At 45.3% G+C, this 16,570-nt stretch overlaps 1 protein-coding gene across 8 annotated transcripts in view; it reads right to left on the minus strand.

Moving 5' to 3' along the window:
- Positions 1-5,422: 5,422 nt before the first annotated feature.
- Positions 5,423-16,570, minus strand: part of dip2ba (DIP2 acetate--CoA ligase B (putative)a) — a 54,852-nt gene continuing 43,704 nt past the window's right edge. For 2 of the 8 annotated variants that reach the window (XM_078798225.1, XM_078798226.1), the window contains 12 exons: positions 16,449-16,570; positions 15,586-15,697; positions 15,373-15,482; positions 13,333-13,463; positions 13,088-13,256; positions 12,788-12,958; positions 12,586-12,647; positions 12,453-12,510; positions 12,282-12,356; positions 12,015-12,189; positions 10,877-11,000; positions 5,424-8,790 (listed from right to left, as the gene is read on the minus strand). In XM_078798225.1, the coding sequence (XP_078654351.1) occupies positions 8,538-8,790; positions 10,877-11,000; positions 12,015-12,189; positions 12,282-12,356; positions 12,453-12,510; positions 12,586-12,647; positions 12,788-12,958; positions 13,088-13,256; positions 13,333-13,463; positions 15,373-15,482; positions 15,586-15,697; positions 16,449-16,570 (1,562 nt within the window). In that variant the 3' untranslated portion in view covers positions 5,424-8,537. Of the gene's footprint in view, positions 8,791-10,876; positions 11,001-12,014; positions 12,190-12,281; positions 12,357-12,452; positions 12,511-12,585; positions 12,648-12,787; positions 12,959-13,087; positions 13,257-13,332; positions 13,464-15,372; positions 15,483-15,585; positions 15,698-16,448 lie in introns of all 8 variants that reach the window. The other 6 variants (XM_058085773.2, XM_078798227.1, XM_078798228.1 and 3 more) reach the window with 4 other exon arrangements.

Consider the following 16,570-nt stretch of genomic DNA (forward strand, 5'->3'; position numbering starts at 1 on the left):
ACACGTCCGATTGGGATGATGAATAACGCTGATGCTCGTGTTAAACCCTTCTCTCCCATGAACTGTAAATGCTGTGAAGATGAACCAGTCGGTGCCGATGCCGACAAGGGGTTTTTCCCGCCAGTCTTGGCCAAAGCAGCACTTACACCCCAGCCAATTGACTACATTAAATTTGCTGGAGCGGGACACTGCCGTTCTACCCCACACTGCCACGCCGGCCCGTCTTCCTGTGAGCAGCCCTACCATTGGGAGGCCAACCAGCCAAATATCAGGGGGACTAGAGTTGCTACCCACGTCCCGACCCACTTGTACGCCGGTAGCTGCAAGGACAGTAGCGATGACGAGCTTTATGAGCCGCGAGAGAGAATACCCACTATGCGACCGGGCCACTTCGACGGCGCCGGATCTTGGAGGGACTTCCTGCACAAGTTTGAGAGCTGTGCCCTGGCCAACCACTGGTCCACCAACACCAAAGCGGTTCAGCTGAGATTCAGCCTGACAAGACCAGCTGGTGCTATTGTCCACAAGAATCCCCGGTCGGCCAGGTGGAGCTACAACCAGATTGTTGATGAGGTGGAAGCCGCCTATGGGCCACGATCGCAACACGCAGCTGCTGTGGGCATTGAACTGCGACAGAGGCGCAGAGGGCCCGGCAAAGCGCTTCACAGCCTCCGAGACGACATCTACGAGAAGGTGTCCATCGTGTATGCTGACCGCACAGAGTCGGAACAGGAGGCCATTGGAGTGGAGATCTTCATCAATGCTTTAACAGATGCTGCGCTGGTGCAGCGACTTCTGGAGGAGAGGCCGGGCTCCCTGGCGGGAGCTTTCAAAATAGCCCGTCGCTACGAGTCAACACGAGAGGCCGCCAGAGCCGTAGCCCAGTCGGCACATGCAAGTCCACACGTCCGGCCTGACGGGTTAAACAGAACAGCCATCGTGCGCGAGGACGACAGCCCGACGTCAGGTGAGGCGCCACAACCGCTACATACTGGTAGTACAAGATTATTTCAGTAAGTGGGTGGAGGCCTACCCTCTCCCCGATGAGCAAGCAGTGACTGTCGCCGAGCGTATCACGACGGAATGGGTGTGTAGGTATGGGGCTCCTCACAGCCTGCATAGTGACCAGGGGGCCAACTTCGAGTCAGCGGTATTCCAGAAGATGTGTGAACTGCTGGGGATTGACAAGACGCGCACAACATCGTTTCATCCCCAGGCAGATGATAGAGCGTTTTAATGCTACCCTGCAGAAGACATTGGCCACCACTGCGGAGCGCTCTCATTGGGACTGGGACCTAATGATTCTCTATGCAGTCATGGCATACAGAGCCACCCGCCACAGTTCCACAGGCCTCACCCCAAACATGATGCTCTTTGGGAGAGAAATAACAGAACCAATTGATTTGGTTGTCGGATTACCCCCAGATGGTGAGGATGTTGACACCCCTCCAGAGTATGTGGCGCAACTCAGGGAGCGCTTGGAACTTGCTCACCAGCTGGCTCGGGAAGCGCTTGGGAGATCTGTCGAACGAGCTAAAGTACGACAAGAACGTATGCCAAACCCAGTACAGAATCGCTGATGCAGTTTGGTATCTGGTGAAGGGGACCAAAAGAGTGAGGAACAAAGTGCGCAAGTTCTTACCCTCATATGAGGGCCCATACTTCGTGGTGGGCGTGCTAGACGACATGGTCTACCGGATCAAGAAATGTCCGAGGTCCGCAGCCAAAGTAGTGCATCACGACAAGTTGAAGCCTTATTATTCACGGACACCGCTTGACAACACCTGGGCCCACAAGGACGCCGACAGCTGGTCGCCGGTGGAGGTATCATCCGCCTTGCCGGACTCCAACGCCACGGCTCCTGGCCACGGCCCCCTCGACCTGTGGGACACGCCGTCGGACTGTGGGGAGCCATCAGCAGGAGGAGCTGCCCTGGGCTCCGACCCGGAAACATTGTCACCGGCGGGGGTGGACAGCGGCCGACCCCCAGTCCGTACGGAAGAGACGGAGACTCAGCCTCCCCTTGATCATCAAGCCGGACAGTCTTATACAACCCCCACACCGCCACGAAGGGGCCAACGGGCTCGCAGGTCACCCAGACGGCTTGGGGACTGGGTTCGCCGGTCCACCTGAAGGATGTAGCCTGGGGAGGGGTGTAGGCGGATCGCTGCCCCCCCCCCCCCCCCAGAGCAAAAGAGTTCAAAAGAATGATGTTCACACTTGTGTGAAGAAAAAAAAAAAAAAAAAAAAAAAAAGTGAGGCATTTAAAGTGCATTGGAATTGTTGGTTTCTTCCTTTGTAGATGCTCTACCACACATATGTCAGAGTCAAGGCCCGCGGGCCACATCAGGCCCGCGAGAGGGTTTTACCTGGCCCGCGTGATGATATTAACCTATTATTAGATTCGACCCGCATATAAACTGTACTACATTTCCCACAATGCAACAGGGACGCGCGAGCGGAGCATAGTGGGAGGCGGCTTAATTTATTCAGCAGTCATTCAGCATCAGTCATTAGCATAACAGCAAAAGTTAATTTACAGATACCCATCAACAATGGCAAAACGGAAGGTGGACGGTGAAAACAGGGGCTTTCAAACAAGGTGGGAGTTGGAGTACATGTTCACGGAGGTAGCTGGAAAACCTGTTTGTCTTCTATGTGGAGAAAGTGTGGCGGTGATGAAAGAATATAATATGAGACGGCATCATGAAACAAAACACACAGACAAAAACAAGATTCTGGACATGGAACAAAGGCTACAGAAGGTCGAGGAATTAAAACGAGGCCTCAAATCTCGACAGAGTCTGTTCAGAAAAGCCCGGTCGAAAAAAAACTCATAACATAAATTTTATGTTATGAGTTTTTTATATAAAGGACATTTGTATTTTGTGCCTGCTGAAATTAAAAATGACTGACAGAGTCATAAGAAAATATTGCTTTATTTATCCAATCATATTGTAATATATTTGTTATGTTTTCAGTAGGTTAAATCTTGGTTTTAATGAAGATTGGACAGTCCGGCCCTCGGCTTGTGGCCAAATGTTTTATTTGGCCCTCCGTCCATTTGACTTTGACACCCCTGCTCTACCATGTATGTTAAAGAGATTTGGTTCTTCACTCCCATTATTGATAAGCTATGGTTATTCTAGCTTATGGAGCTTGTCACGTATACATCTGTGGGAAATCGTTAAAGTGTCCTGGAGCGATGTTAAGGGCCTAATCATCATCCAGAGTGGGGGTAGTGTTGCAGGCATGTGTTTGGCCAGCTATGTGGGGCGGGTTGAGCATGACCTGTGAACCAGGAAGGGCGGGGGATCGGGGTGTGCTGTGCTCTGGTGGTGGGAGAGTCGGAAATAAAGTTGACTGGAAGCAGCCGGCAGCCGTGTTGTTTTTCTCTGCCTAAGTCAGGCCGCCCCTTACCACGGTTTGGGGCTGAACACGCTGACAGGTAACAACCGGTTACCGGGACATAATTCACCCCGGAACTATCGATAGGGAAGGTGTTGCCACCCGGAGGGGTAGGCGCGAGGGACGGGTGTTTTCCGCTGTGTGTGCTGCACTCTGGTGGTGGAAGTGTGAAAAATAAAGTTGACTGGAAGCAGCCGTTCGCCGTGTTCTTTTTTGGTATTGAAATCCTTAAGCAAAGATTGATTTAAGCTGCTTTTGTATCGATATAAGCAGACCAAATTGGCTGGCGGGAGATGAAAAGGGCATCCTAGTAACCGGATTATCATAATAACCGTGTATCGTACTAACGGAGCTAATTAGATCATAAAAGACTAGAAATCTGCCGGGAAATGAAAATAGTATCGTAATAAGTAGTAATTAGTTTTAACCGATATCGATATAACGAGACTTTACTGTACTTGTCCAGATCATGAATTTGCCTCACCACCATCACTCTTGCCTCTTCTGGTGACCCATTTTGTTTTATGAAGACCTTGCAATTTCGGACCCATGTTTGCTGGCTTTTCCATTGTTTCTTTAGTTGGTGTGCTTTTCTTGTGATGTCTGCGTTCCGTTTTGTCAAGTGCTCGTTAATGTAGATATCAGTACCTTTAAGTTTGCGTTCTTGTTTTAGCAGTTCTGTTTTTTCCTTTTTGTTGGCGAATCTGATTATTACTGCGAGTGGTCTTCCCTGTGTAGGCAGAGGGTGACAAGCTTCGATATTTTTCATTTCCAGTTCAATTCCCAAGTTGTGTAGCTGGGTCATCACCTGCTGCTCAACTGAGCTCATTTCAGAATCGCTCGGTTCGCCGGTCTCTCTTTCCTCAGGCACAAGAGCCCGAGCATACGAGCACGGACGAATCTTGATACCTGTGATTATGATGTCATTTGATCTTGTATATTGCTCCAGATCGTCCACTCGTTATTCTAGCCCCAAGATCCTTCGCTCCCTTTTGGCGTCTCTATCACTCATTCTTTTCATCTCTTCCTCCATTGCCCCGAACCTCCGTAGTAGCTGCTCCTGTTGTGTTAGCACCATGCTCACATTGGCACTCAGGGAGTCCAGTGTGCTCCTGATCTCTTCCGGAGCAGGTCCCTTTTTCGGTGGCATTTTCTCTCTCTTTTGTTTTTTAATTAGTTGTAGAAAAAGTGTGTTCAGAAGTTAAGTAGTGGGATGGGAAGATGGAGAGAGTACTTCAAAGAGTTGATGACAGAGGGAGCTGCTTTGAGTCTTTGTAGATGTGGAGAAAGCCTATGACGGGTGCCTACAGAGGAACTGTGGTATTGTATGAGGAAGTCTGGAGTGACAGAGAAGTATGTTCAAGTGGTGTAGGATATGTATGAGGAATGTAAGATGTGCTGGAGGTGTGACAGAAGAGTTCAAGGTGGAGGTGGAACATCAGGGATCAGCTCTGAGCCCAGTCTAGTTTGCTATGGCGATGGACAGGCTGACAGATAAGCTTAGAAGAGTGGAGGTTTGCCCTGGAAAGGAGAGGAATGAAGATTAGCCGTATATATGTGTGTGAATGCGAGGGACCCAAGTGGAAGAGTGAGGTTACAGGGAGAAGAGATACAGAAGGTGGAGAATTTGAAGTACTTGGGGTCAACAGTCCAGAACAATGGAGATTGTGAAAAGGAGGTGAAGAAGCGTGTGCAGGCAGGATGGAACGGGTGGAGAAAAGTGTCAGGCGTGATGTTTGATAGAAGAGTTTCAGCTAAAATGAAAGGAAACGTATACAAAACTGTGGTGAGACCAGCCATGTTGTTTGGTCTAGAGACAGTGGCACTGAGGAAAAGACAGGAAGCAGAACTTGAAGTAGCAGAGATGGGGATGCTGAGGTTCTCATTGGGAGTGACCAGGATGGATAGGATCAGGAAGGGGTACATCGGAGGGACATTACATGTTAGAGGCCTTGGAGATGAAGTCAGTTATCAGTCAGACTGAGATGGTTGGGACATGTCCAGAGGAGAGATAGTGAATATATTGGTAGAAGGATGCTGCCAGGTAGGAGGCGTAGAGGAAGACCAACGAGGAGGTTTATGGATGTAGGGAAGGAGGACATGAGACAGATGCGGAAGACAGGGTTGGATGGAAGCGATTGATTATGAATGAGTTCTGTTACAGACAATACGTATTTGCTGGATACGAGAATAAAATGAGTACATTTGGTCATTATCTGTATTCGTGTTTAAGGAAAATGCTCATTATGTATTCACTCTTCATGCTCTGTGATTGGCCAGACTCAAGCGGCGATCACAGAGGAGGTACGCTGCTTACCCAAATAAATCAATACTTAAGATTTACAAACAAATGAAATTAATTATTAATTAATCAATTCTTACACTTGATTGTCTCAGCTTTGCACCGTAATGTTGACTTTTTTAAGGGCTGAACGGAAGCGTAGAAGGAATGTTGGTACATGGTGGGCCACCAATATTCGTTGGACTGCAGACTGCAGACACTGTAGACGATGACATGAATTTCTGACAAAGCATCTGATTTTATTTGACATGAACCACATCCAATGACAGTGTGACAGAATTTGTTTGTCAAGACAAGTTAGGAGAAATCGCACCATTGAAGGGAACTGCTGCAGCTCGGTGATGCATAGTGAAGAGACAAGTCACTGAGGTATATAATATTGTGGGCCCTTGGGTTCGTGTCAACAGGATCCAAACTTACATACAGGTTAACATATTGTGCTTGGAATAACTTTGGAAAGCTCAAGCACTCACATGAGATGTTCTTGCATTGTCCATGTTGGGACGCCTCTGGAGATCTTTTCCCAGCCCACAGGTGAAGACAAACCCATCTAGAACAGGGTGGTGAACAACCTATGAGAATCCACCTTCCCCCATTTGGATAGCACCAATCTCTACTGAAAAAGGTAGGAAGGCCAACAATAAATTATAAAAGTTTATTCAAAACTTGCCATCAAATTGAGTCGGCTGCAACAGAGGAATATCACAAAGTGACTCAAGTGCTTCACTTTTTCAAGGAGTTGATCTTACTTGCCTGCCTACGTGTCGCTTTTTGACACTGCATGGATTCCAAGTAGCAAGCTTTCCCAGGATGTAAAAGCAGCTTGCTTGCAGGAATTGTGGCATTTCAAACAAACATTACACTAAGAAAATAGCAATGGAAACCCTACTAAATATCTCGGGTTCCATATTTGGATGGAACAGGTTAAAGTTACAGTGGGGGTGACTTTAAAAAAAGAAATATTAAAAAAACAACAAACGATTTAATATGCCAATAAAAACCCACCGTTTTACTTAAAAAAGCCAATAATCAAATGATGCACACCCACTTCAGACAGACCCATGGAGGGGCACTCACACTGAACAATATGAAGGAAAGTGCTGGTGTTCCTGCCAGAATCCTCCACATGGTTTTTGTTTTTAACAATGTCAAACCATCATTTAAAACTAATGATAAAAATGCTGTGAATGATGAAACATCAGCCAAGTCTCATGTGCACAATAACTAGTGATGACAGTATTTGAGCTGTAAAATAACCAATAAACACCAACATTACCTTCATTTGCCTCCTACCTTTTACTAAGTAGATTTTTATTTTGAAATATTCTTCTATGACTAGCTGGAAACTGTCACTCTGTTGTTTTCCATCCATCCATCTTTTGTACCGCTTATCCTCACAAGGGTGGGCGTCTGCCGGAGCCTATCCCAGCTGTGAGAGGTGGGGTCCACCCTGGACTTGTGGCCAGCCAATCACAGGGCACATATAGACAAACAACCATTCCCACCCACATTCATACATATGGACAATTTGGAGTGGCCAATGGAATATGGAATGGGGGAGGTAACCGGAGTACCCGGAGAAAACCCACAGGGAGAACCCAGGTCTTCCCGATCTCCTGACTGTGTGGCCAATATGCCAATCACTCGTCCACCGTGCGACTATGGTTGTTTTCAGTGTTAGACATTCATATGGAACGGGAATATGTGATGATGGAAAGAGGAAAAACAAAGTTAGTAAAAAAGGTAGCCACCACCCTTCTATGGAAACGACACAAATGGAAAGGTGGTGTTGTACTTCTTCAATGACAGGAGGAGGAGCTTCAATAAGGCAAAGTTCTGTCCTCATTTGTGATATCTCTATGAAATTCAACAGTCCATATTGTCACAATAGGGCTTGGTTGTGAAAAGGCACGTGACTGCCTTCAGCTGACCCTTCAACACTATTTGACTGTTCTAAGATGTTCTCCACTCCTACGATGGAGAACTTACACACGCTCCCCCAGACGGTGGTAACGTCACAGTTCTACACTATTGGGGGAGAAACAGCAGTGTGCTTCCAAAGAATGGGATGTGGTCCAGAGCCAGCCTGGTCAGCTTGGTAGTCACCAAGAGGTCCACTTTTGGGTCCATGGTCAAGATCACCTCCACAATTAGACAGGCTCTTTTTGTGCAAGACAGTGGATGTAAAATGAAGAAAAACACCCCAAATGAAGCAAAGATGATAAAAGTAGCTCCTGTTTGTTTGGTCTTTGACGAAGCTTGATGGGTCATTTAGGAAGCAGCTTGTGTTGCAAGATGAGCATCTTTTGTCGGGGTCACCAAGCCGTAGACTTTCAGGAAAGGTGCCCCCCGCCTCAGTCAGCACACTGCCATTTTGCACATTTTTCTAGCATGGTAACTTCAGAGCGCCCCCTGCCGGCGACACTTAATACTGATGGTGAGGTTTCCGCTGTCAGGTGGAGGAAGGTCCTTCCTTCCCTTTGAGGCAGGTAGACAGGAAGAGGGCGTTAGAGGTGTGAGGACTTAAAGTGCAAGAGGGAAAGTTTCAGCTCTTCTCCGTGTTCCGGTGTGCCTTCCTGCCACTGAAAAGTGAAGGGCCTTTTTTTGTTGTTTTTCTAATCTGCATGATTGTTCAGACCAAAAGCAATGAATTGTTTCCTGGCGATCATGAAAGATCTCCTATAAAACATCAGCAATGTTAGAGAAGTAGGAAGCACACTTTATACAGTACAGCCGCCGTACTTTCAGGACAAGACTGTGACAAGACTGTGCTGACTTCATGCCCCCCCATGGTCACTATGGCTCCATGGACCCCCTTGCAGCCGGATCACATGTTGTAGGCCACGTAGATGGGGTCCAGTTGATCGGCCAGGAAGGAGTCCCGCAGGTGCATCCGCTGCTTCTCTCCTCTGGAGTTGATGGGGATCACTCCCGGGTCCACGATGACCACAACACCAACGATGAGGTGGTGCTCCTCCAGGATCACGTTGGTAACCAGGGGCACCAGGTCCAGGGCCTCCTGCTCGGAACCACTTAGCTCGGCCACCACCACCAGCAGGTTGGTCCACGTAAACACAGCACTGGAGAACACAAGTGGAGGTCTGGTGTCAGCAACACGTAACGAAATACGGAGGAAGCGCTGCCTTTAGATGTCCCTGTAGACATACTAGCTGGAATCTGACCCTCATCAGGTGGAGGAACTATACCAGCCACACCAGCGTCACACTATGTGCAATGCAAAAAGACAGGAAATACACACAAATACTACTATTAATAATATACACTAACGTTTGAATGAAATCCCAACGTCGCAAGTTAACGTCGACTGCTTCATTGTTTTTGTACATCTACAGTGCACTAATGTACAAGACCATCACCCAGTGTGGACCACCGCCCTAGCGGATAATGCCTGTGCTGGCGCTTCAAAGGAAAACGATATATCATTTTCAAAGAATTTAACTCACCTTCCCTTATTTTATTCTGTTAATTAGTTCTCTTGAACTAAACAAATAGTTATTCAAGTATTTGCTTCCCTTCCCATGTATTCATATTACTAAAAATATGCATTAAATGCAATTCTGGTTTGTGTTAAATCCTTTCACACAATTTTAAAAATCAGTTCATTTTTTATAATGACCTACTTGCCAGTGGCCCTTGGAATTGTCTAACTTCCCACCCCTTTCGGCCCCCCCGGTCGATAGCACTCACCATAAATAGATTGAAAAATGTAAAGTTAATCCATGTGAGCAGTATCAGTACCAGCACCAGCACCAGCACCAGCACCAGCACCAGCACCAGCACCAGCACCAGCACCAGCGGATCTCACTCATGGATGATCAGTAATCAAAAGCGTGATTGGAGCATCCCTAATAGTTAAGACTGTTGTATTGTTATTACATCTTAATTGTGGTTTTCCAACGATTAAAAAGATTAATCAGATGAATCACAGTTGTTTTAATGAATTAATCATCACCATTAGCAACCATGTCTGTTTCATTAATAGGAAGATAACTGACAGGATTTGAGATACATAGATTGTACACAACTCAGAAAACATTTGGGGCAGGTTGTGCAAAAAGTGCATCAGAGATATTTTAGATGCAGACCGTTATATATACTTTTTTTTAATATAAATGTTTTTATTATATAAAATACATATTTTTTCATATTTATATTATATACATATAATATCATCATCTCCAAATGATCAATCAAGCTAAAAGACCATCAAACCTGACTCAACTGGAGATGTTTTGGAAAGAGGAATGGTCCAAATTACCTTCAACCAGAATCCAGACCCTGATTGGAAGCTATAGGAAGCATTTATTTCTGATAAAGGAGGATCTACTAAATATTGATGTTGGGGTGCCCAAATGTATCCACCTGCCTACTTTTGTTGAAATAATGATTGCACACTTTCTGTAAATCCTATAAAGTTCATTTCCCTTCTCATCTATCCCCGTGTTGGTCTGCCATATGATATATTTACCTGGAATGGATGATCCCAACCACAAGTCATTGAGAAAGAAAAGTCGGATGCCCAAACTTGTTCATACTACAGTACATACAGTATATGGTGTTGGAATTATACTGCTGTTAATGTGTTCAGGTCAGAAAGAAGTTAGAAAGGAGCATCAGACTGTGTGGGGATGCTCCATTGTGCTGCTGTCTGCCGTCATAACAGATGCGTGCTTGCTCTGGGGCGCATTGATTAATTACACAAAAAAACGTTTTCATTTATTCCTGTCACTGTAAATGTGAACAAATTGAAGCATATTGTGTTCAACTTGTTTAGTCTGACTGGACTATTAAAGGACTATTAAACCAATGATGCTCTTTCTGCCCTATACATGTAGTTAGAATGTAGTATTCTCGTGTTAAACCAGCTGGAATAGGTGCAGATGTGGAGGATCTATAAAGCTTTCTCTGCGGGTTACCGTGTGTAGCTGCTCTCTGGGAGTCCACAAATCAATACAAAGGGCTGAAAATGAGCATCATAGGTCTCCTTTAGGAAAATTAGTTGGTGGGTGGGTCTGTTACCTCTGGTAGCAAAGGTGGACACGTTTGCCAATAAATGAATCCCTTTCCCTCAAACGTATAGTGGAACTGCAATGTGTCCAATGAAATATGAATATCATTGTGTATCTATGCCCTAGGCTATCTCACCTCTCTGCGATGCTGCGATGAGCTCGAGACACCGATGTCTCAATGTCGATGGGGTGGTAACGCAAGCCCCTCAGCTCCAACGTTTCATCCAGGGAGCCCACTACAAACAAGGCATCATGGCGATCTGCAACAGAAAAGCAAACATTATTAGTTTATTACAGTAAAGTCTCGTTATATCGATATTGTCGGGAGTCGGAAAAAATATCGATATAACCGGACTATGATGATATATCCGATCCTGCGCCGAACTGCATTAAAAGTGGGCAATAATGCACTCGACATTGTTCTATAGTATAGAACAATGTCGAGCAGCTTAAATCAATCTTTGCTTAAGGATTTCAATACCAAAAAAGAACATGGCGAACGGCTGTTACCAGTCAACTTTATATTTCACACTTCCACCACCAGAGCACAGCACACACACCGATTCCCGCACTTCCTGGTTCACAGGTCATGCTCAACCCGCCCCACATAGCTGGCCAAACACATGCCTGCAACAGAAGAACCAACTGCGTTTGTGGTTTCTCTTGTGTGTATAGAATCTATACACACGAGAGAAACCACAAACGCCAGCATGTACATATGAAAAACAGTGATTATTGCAAGCGATAAAAAGATATCTGAATACAACACAATTAAATACATGTATTTGTACGCTTGTGTCTTCGTTGGAATAGGTGTGTATGCTATGTCAGTTGGTTCTTCTGTTGTCTGTTTGGCCAGCTATGTGGGGCGGGTTGAGCATGACCTGTGAACCAGGAAGTGCGGGAATCGGTGTGTGTGCTGTGCTCTGGTGGTGGAAGTGTGAAAAATAAAGTTGACTGGAAGCATTTGGTATTGAAATCCTTAAGCAAAGATTGATTTAAGCTGCTTTTGTATCAATATAAGCAGACCAAAGTGGCTGGCGGGAGATGAAAAGGGCATCGTAGTAACCGGATTATCATAATAACCGGGTATCGTACTAACGGAACTAATTATATCATAAAAGACTAGAAATTTGCCGGGAAATGAAAATAGTATCGTAATAAGCAGTAATTCGTTTTAACCGATATCGATATAGCGAGACTTTACTGTACTTATTAAATGATTAGTTATGAGGGAAAAAGGCCTGTTCTGTTATTGAAAAATCCCATCTGACCTCCACTGGCATCCAGTAACTCAGTCCTCTTGATGAAGCCCAGGTAGCCTGTTCGGGCCCATAGAGTGCTGGGCTCCCCAAAGCTGAGTCGTGTGTTGAAGTGGTCAGCCTGCAGGCTCTCTTCCCCATAGATGGTGTAGTAGCCACTGGCACTGTGAGGACTGTTCACCCAGATCTGCACACAATGTTTAGAGTCACAGAGTCAGTCTCATTTGTGTCAAAAAGATGCAATTCTATGTTCGTCTATGCCATCATCTGTCCACTTACCTCGCCAAGATGAGAGTCTCCAAGTGGACCTCTGGTCTCTGGGTTTACAATAATGACCCTCACGCCTGGTAGGATCTTAAAATACAACACATTGGACATGAAGAGTTGCATTTTCAGGTCTGTCACGGTACATATTAGCATTGTATAAATACATCAATAATCAATACTTACAGTGCCTGATTCCATGAGTGGAAGACTTTGTGGCGCTCCCCGTTCAACGAGCCTCACCCTGAGTGATGCAGATATTGTTTACGCTGTTGTCACCATGAAAAAAAATATGACTATAGGAGTCCAGTCTAGTCACCTGTCATGACGCAGAGACTTCATGTCTACATAGACGGTGGAGGGGTCTGGTCCAGCTGTGCCCTACGACACAGGCAGGGGGGGAAATACTCAATGTGAGAAGATTTGCAAAAACATAATCCTAAATGAACAATAAACAACCTATAAAAGTTCAACAATTAGAGCAATTCAGGAGCACGTGGGTGAGCAGTGGCAATGCTAACCTGCATACAAATAGCCAGGTTGACCCTGGAGCCAAAGGCGGTGCTGACGGCTCGTGACGAGAGGCCAAGATCTCTGAAGAGCTTGGAGAAGGACTGTGTGAGAGAAAGCCGGGGTCGCTCTTCAGCTATGACCACGCAGCTCCGCACGCAAGACAGATTCAGGCCACGTGCCTAAACACACACACATGTGATTGCTATTGTGAAGTTATCTTTGACAAAAACACACGCTCAGTTTTATCAGAAATGACAAGCACGTTTCCTAACTGAGACACAGATGACAACTGCCTGCACACTTTTTACCTTCAGCATCTCCGTCTGGGTCCCGAGGCCCTTTGTGCAAAGCTCCATGACAGAGTAGGAGCAGAATGTGTCTCTGATCTTGTACTGACTGAGTGTGCTCAGCCACAGAGGAAGTGAGCTCTCCAGCTCCAGGGGAGGGATGAGGATGGACTGGTGACCTGAGTAAACACTGAAGCGCTAAAAGGCTCAATATGCTGTAGCAACAATGATGCGGCTTGTTCCTATCAGCCTGTGTTTTTAAATACCTGGAGAGGCACCACAGGACAAAACCCAGGCCACAGTATGGATCCAGGCAGATGGCTATTTGACGTGAGGAGTAGAGTTCACACTGTAGCTTGATGGAGCGACACAGGGTGCTGACTGCACTGTGAGACATCTGACAAAAATACCACAACCTCTTACAAAGATCATCAACACAAACGCACACATTTTGGTGACATATGGTACGTACAGTGCATCCGGAAAGTATTCACAGCGCTTCACTTTTTCCACATTTTGTCATGTTACAACCTCATTCCAAATTGTATTAATTTAATCTCTTACCTCAAAATTCTACACAAAATACTCCATTATGACAATGTGAAAAAGTTTTTTTTTGACTTTTTGAATTTATTAAAAATAGAAAACTAAGAAATCACATTTACATAAGTATTCACAGCCTTTGCCATGAAGCTCAAAATTGAGCTCAGGTGCATCTTTTTTCCACTGATCATCCTTGAGATCTTTCTACAGCTTAATTGGAGTCCACCTGCAGTAAATTCAGTTGATTGGACATGATTTGGAAATATAATAACTGTCTATATAAGGTCCCACAGTTGACTGTGCATGTCAGAGCACAAACACCAAGCATGAAGTCAAAAGAACTGTCTGTAGACCTGCGAGACAGGATTGTCTTAAGGCACAAATCTGGGGAAGGATACAGAAAAATTTCTGCTGCTTTGAAGGTCCCAATGAGCACAGTGGCCTCCATTATTCGTAAATGGAAGACGTTTGGAACCACCAGGACTCTTCCTAGAGCTGGCCGGCCTTCTAAACTGAGCGATCGGGGAAGAAGGGCCTTAGTCAGGGAGGTGACCAAGGCCCCGATGGTCAGTCTGTCAGAGCTCCAGCGTTCCTCTGTGGAGAGAGGAGAGCCTTCCAGAAGGACAACCATCTCTGCAGCAATCCACCAATCAGGCCTGTATGGTAGAGTGGCCAGACGAAAGCCACTCCTTCGTAAAAGGAACATGGCAGCCCGTCTGGAATTTGCCAAAAAGCACCTGAATGACTCTCAGACCATGAGAAACAAAATTCTCTGGTCTGATGAGACAAAGATTGAACTCTTTGGTGTGAATGCCAGGCGCCATGTGTGGAGGAAACCAGGCACTACTCATCACCAGGCCAATACCATCCCTACAGTGAAGCATGGTGGTGGCAGCATCATGCTGTGGGGATGTTTTTCAGCAGCAGGAACTGGCAGACTAGTCAGGATAGAAGGAAAATGAATGCAGCAATATATAGAGATATCCTGGATGAAAACCTGCTCCAGAGCGCTCTTGACCTCAGTAGACTGGTCATGTACCTTGACCATATAGACAGTAGACATTAGCACACAGCCAAGATCTCAAAAGATTGGCTTCAGAACCACTCCGTGAATGTCCTGGAGTGGCCCAGCCAGAGTCCAGACTTGAATCCGATCGAACATCTCTGGAGAGATCTGAAAATGGCTGTGCACAGACGTCTCCCATCCAACCTGATGGAGCTTGAGACTTATTGCAAAGAAGAATGGGCAAAACTGCCTAAAGATAGGTGTGCTAAACTTGTGGGATCATATTCAAAAAGACTTGAGGCTGTAATTGCTGCCAAAGGTGGATCAACAAAGTATTAAGCAAAGGCTGTGAATACTTATGTAAATGTGATTTTTTTGTTTTCTATTTTTAATAAATTCAAAACATGTCAAAAAAAACTTTTTTCACATTGTCATAATGGAGTATTTTGTGTAGAATTTTGAGGTAAGAGATTAATTTAATACAGTTTGGAATGAGGCTGTAACATGACAAAATGTAGTGAAGCGCTGTGAATACTTTCCGGATGCACTGTACAATGAACAATAACCAAGCTCTTCATGTTCTTGTATTAACGTCTCTCTGCTCATGCCAATAGAAACCTTACATTATCATATTTCATCATCATCATATTATATATATTATAGAATCTCATCTGATTGTGCAGTGTGTACCTACCGCTGTTACTAGTGTGGGTCTACTGTATATTTTGACACTGTAACGCATCATTGATTGATTTACCTTAACTCCAGTCAACATGCCTGTGGTGGACACACTGAAGTCCAGGTAAGCCAACATCTCAGCTGTCGGGGGTTTGTAGATCTGTGGAGGACGCTTTCTGGGGAGATCATCTGAGAGAGAAAAAGGGGAAAAATCATAATCTACTTCTAAAATGACACCTTAATGGTGCAGTGTTTTCCTGGCAGTGAAGAAACATAACCCAAAGCCGAGCACCTGTATCAATGATGGTGGGCCATGTTTTGATATTGACGCTGGTTGCAGCTTCCCTGGACTTGAGGATCCTCATGAGAAGCTGAGTGGTGAGGATGCAGGCGGCTTTGCTCACCTGGAACATAACATTCCCAGACGTGGATCAGTGTTCAAGCAGCATGCTTTCATGAATTGTAATAGAAAGACTTGGTTCTGATTGACTAGTGACATGTTCAAACGTGAACCTGGAATTTAAAAAAAATTACAATATCTCATAATATAACGGCTTACAGTATATGGCAGTGGTTCCCAAAGTGGGGTACGTTTATTGCCATGGGCCATGGGCGTACGTGAATAAAAATGAAAAACAATTTGCGCCTACCACACAAAATTTTGAGTTCACCTGAACGCCTCACAGTGCCAGCGCATCATATCAAATAAGTAAGCCTGAATGATGACTTTGTGCATTAAGAGTGTTTTATCTTGAAGATGTCATTTATACTGGCGTTCCCATTCATCCCCACACGGGACGGCCGTGACAACCTGGCACTGGGATGGAGATTCACCCCACAATGAGGCTTTATCGTTTGGATTTCAGATACTATTAAGAAGGGGGCCGTGGTTCATTTAGAGTTGGGACACCATGGGAAGATTCCAGTCAGATCATGGGCACTTCATACCCAACAAGCAGGATCAAAACTAGCAACATACTGTCAGTGCTACAGTTGTAAATCAGAGCAAACACACCCAAAGTAGTTTTTATTTTATATGTTATAAGTACTATAGAAGTAGTTTATTTCTATATGATGATATTTACAAAAGCAAGTGCTGGTTTAGACAACAATACAAAATATTCTACTCCATCTTTTATGTCTGTGCATACTCACGTCAATTATCATGCGGACAGTGGGGAGCGTGGCAGCCAGGTTCTGTGGGTGGGGGGGCCGCACAGTCACAGGGATGACACCAGCATAAAGACAGCCATAGAAGGCAGCTATGAGATCAATCC

The sequence above is a fragment of the Doryrhamphus excisus genome, linkage group LG17 (assembly GCF_037039965.1).
Source record: "Doryrhamphus excisus strain RoL-2023G ecotype Guam linkage group LG17, RoL_Dexc_Guam_v1.1, whole genome shotgun sequence".
Taxonomy (NCBI): Eukaryota; Metazoa; Chordata; class Actinopteri; order Syngnathiformes; family Syngnathidae; genus Doryrhamphus; species Doryrhamphus excisus.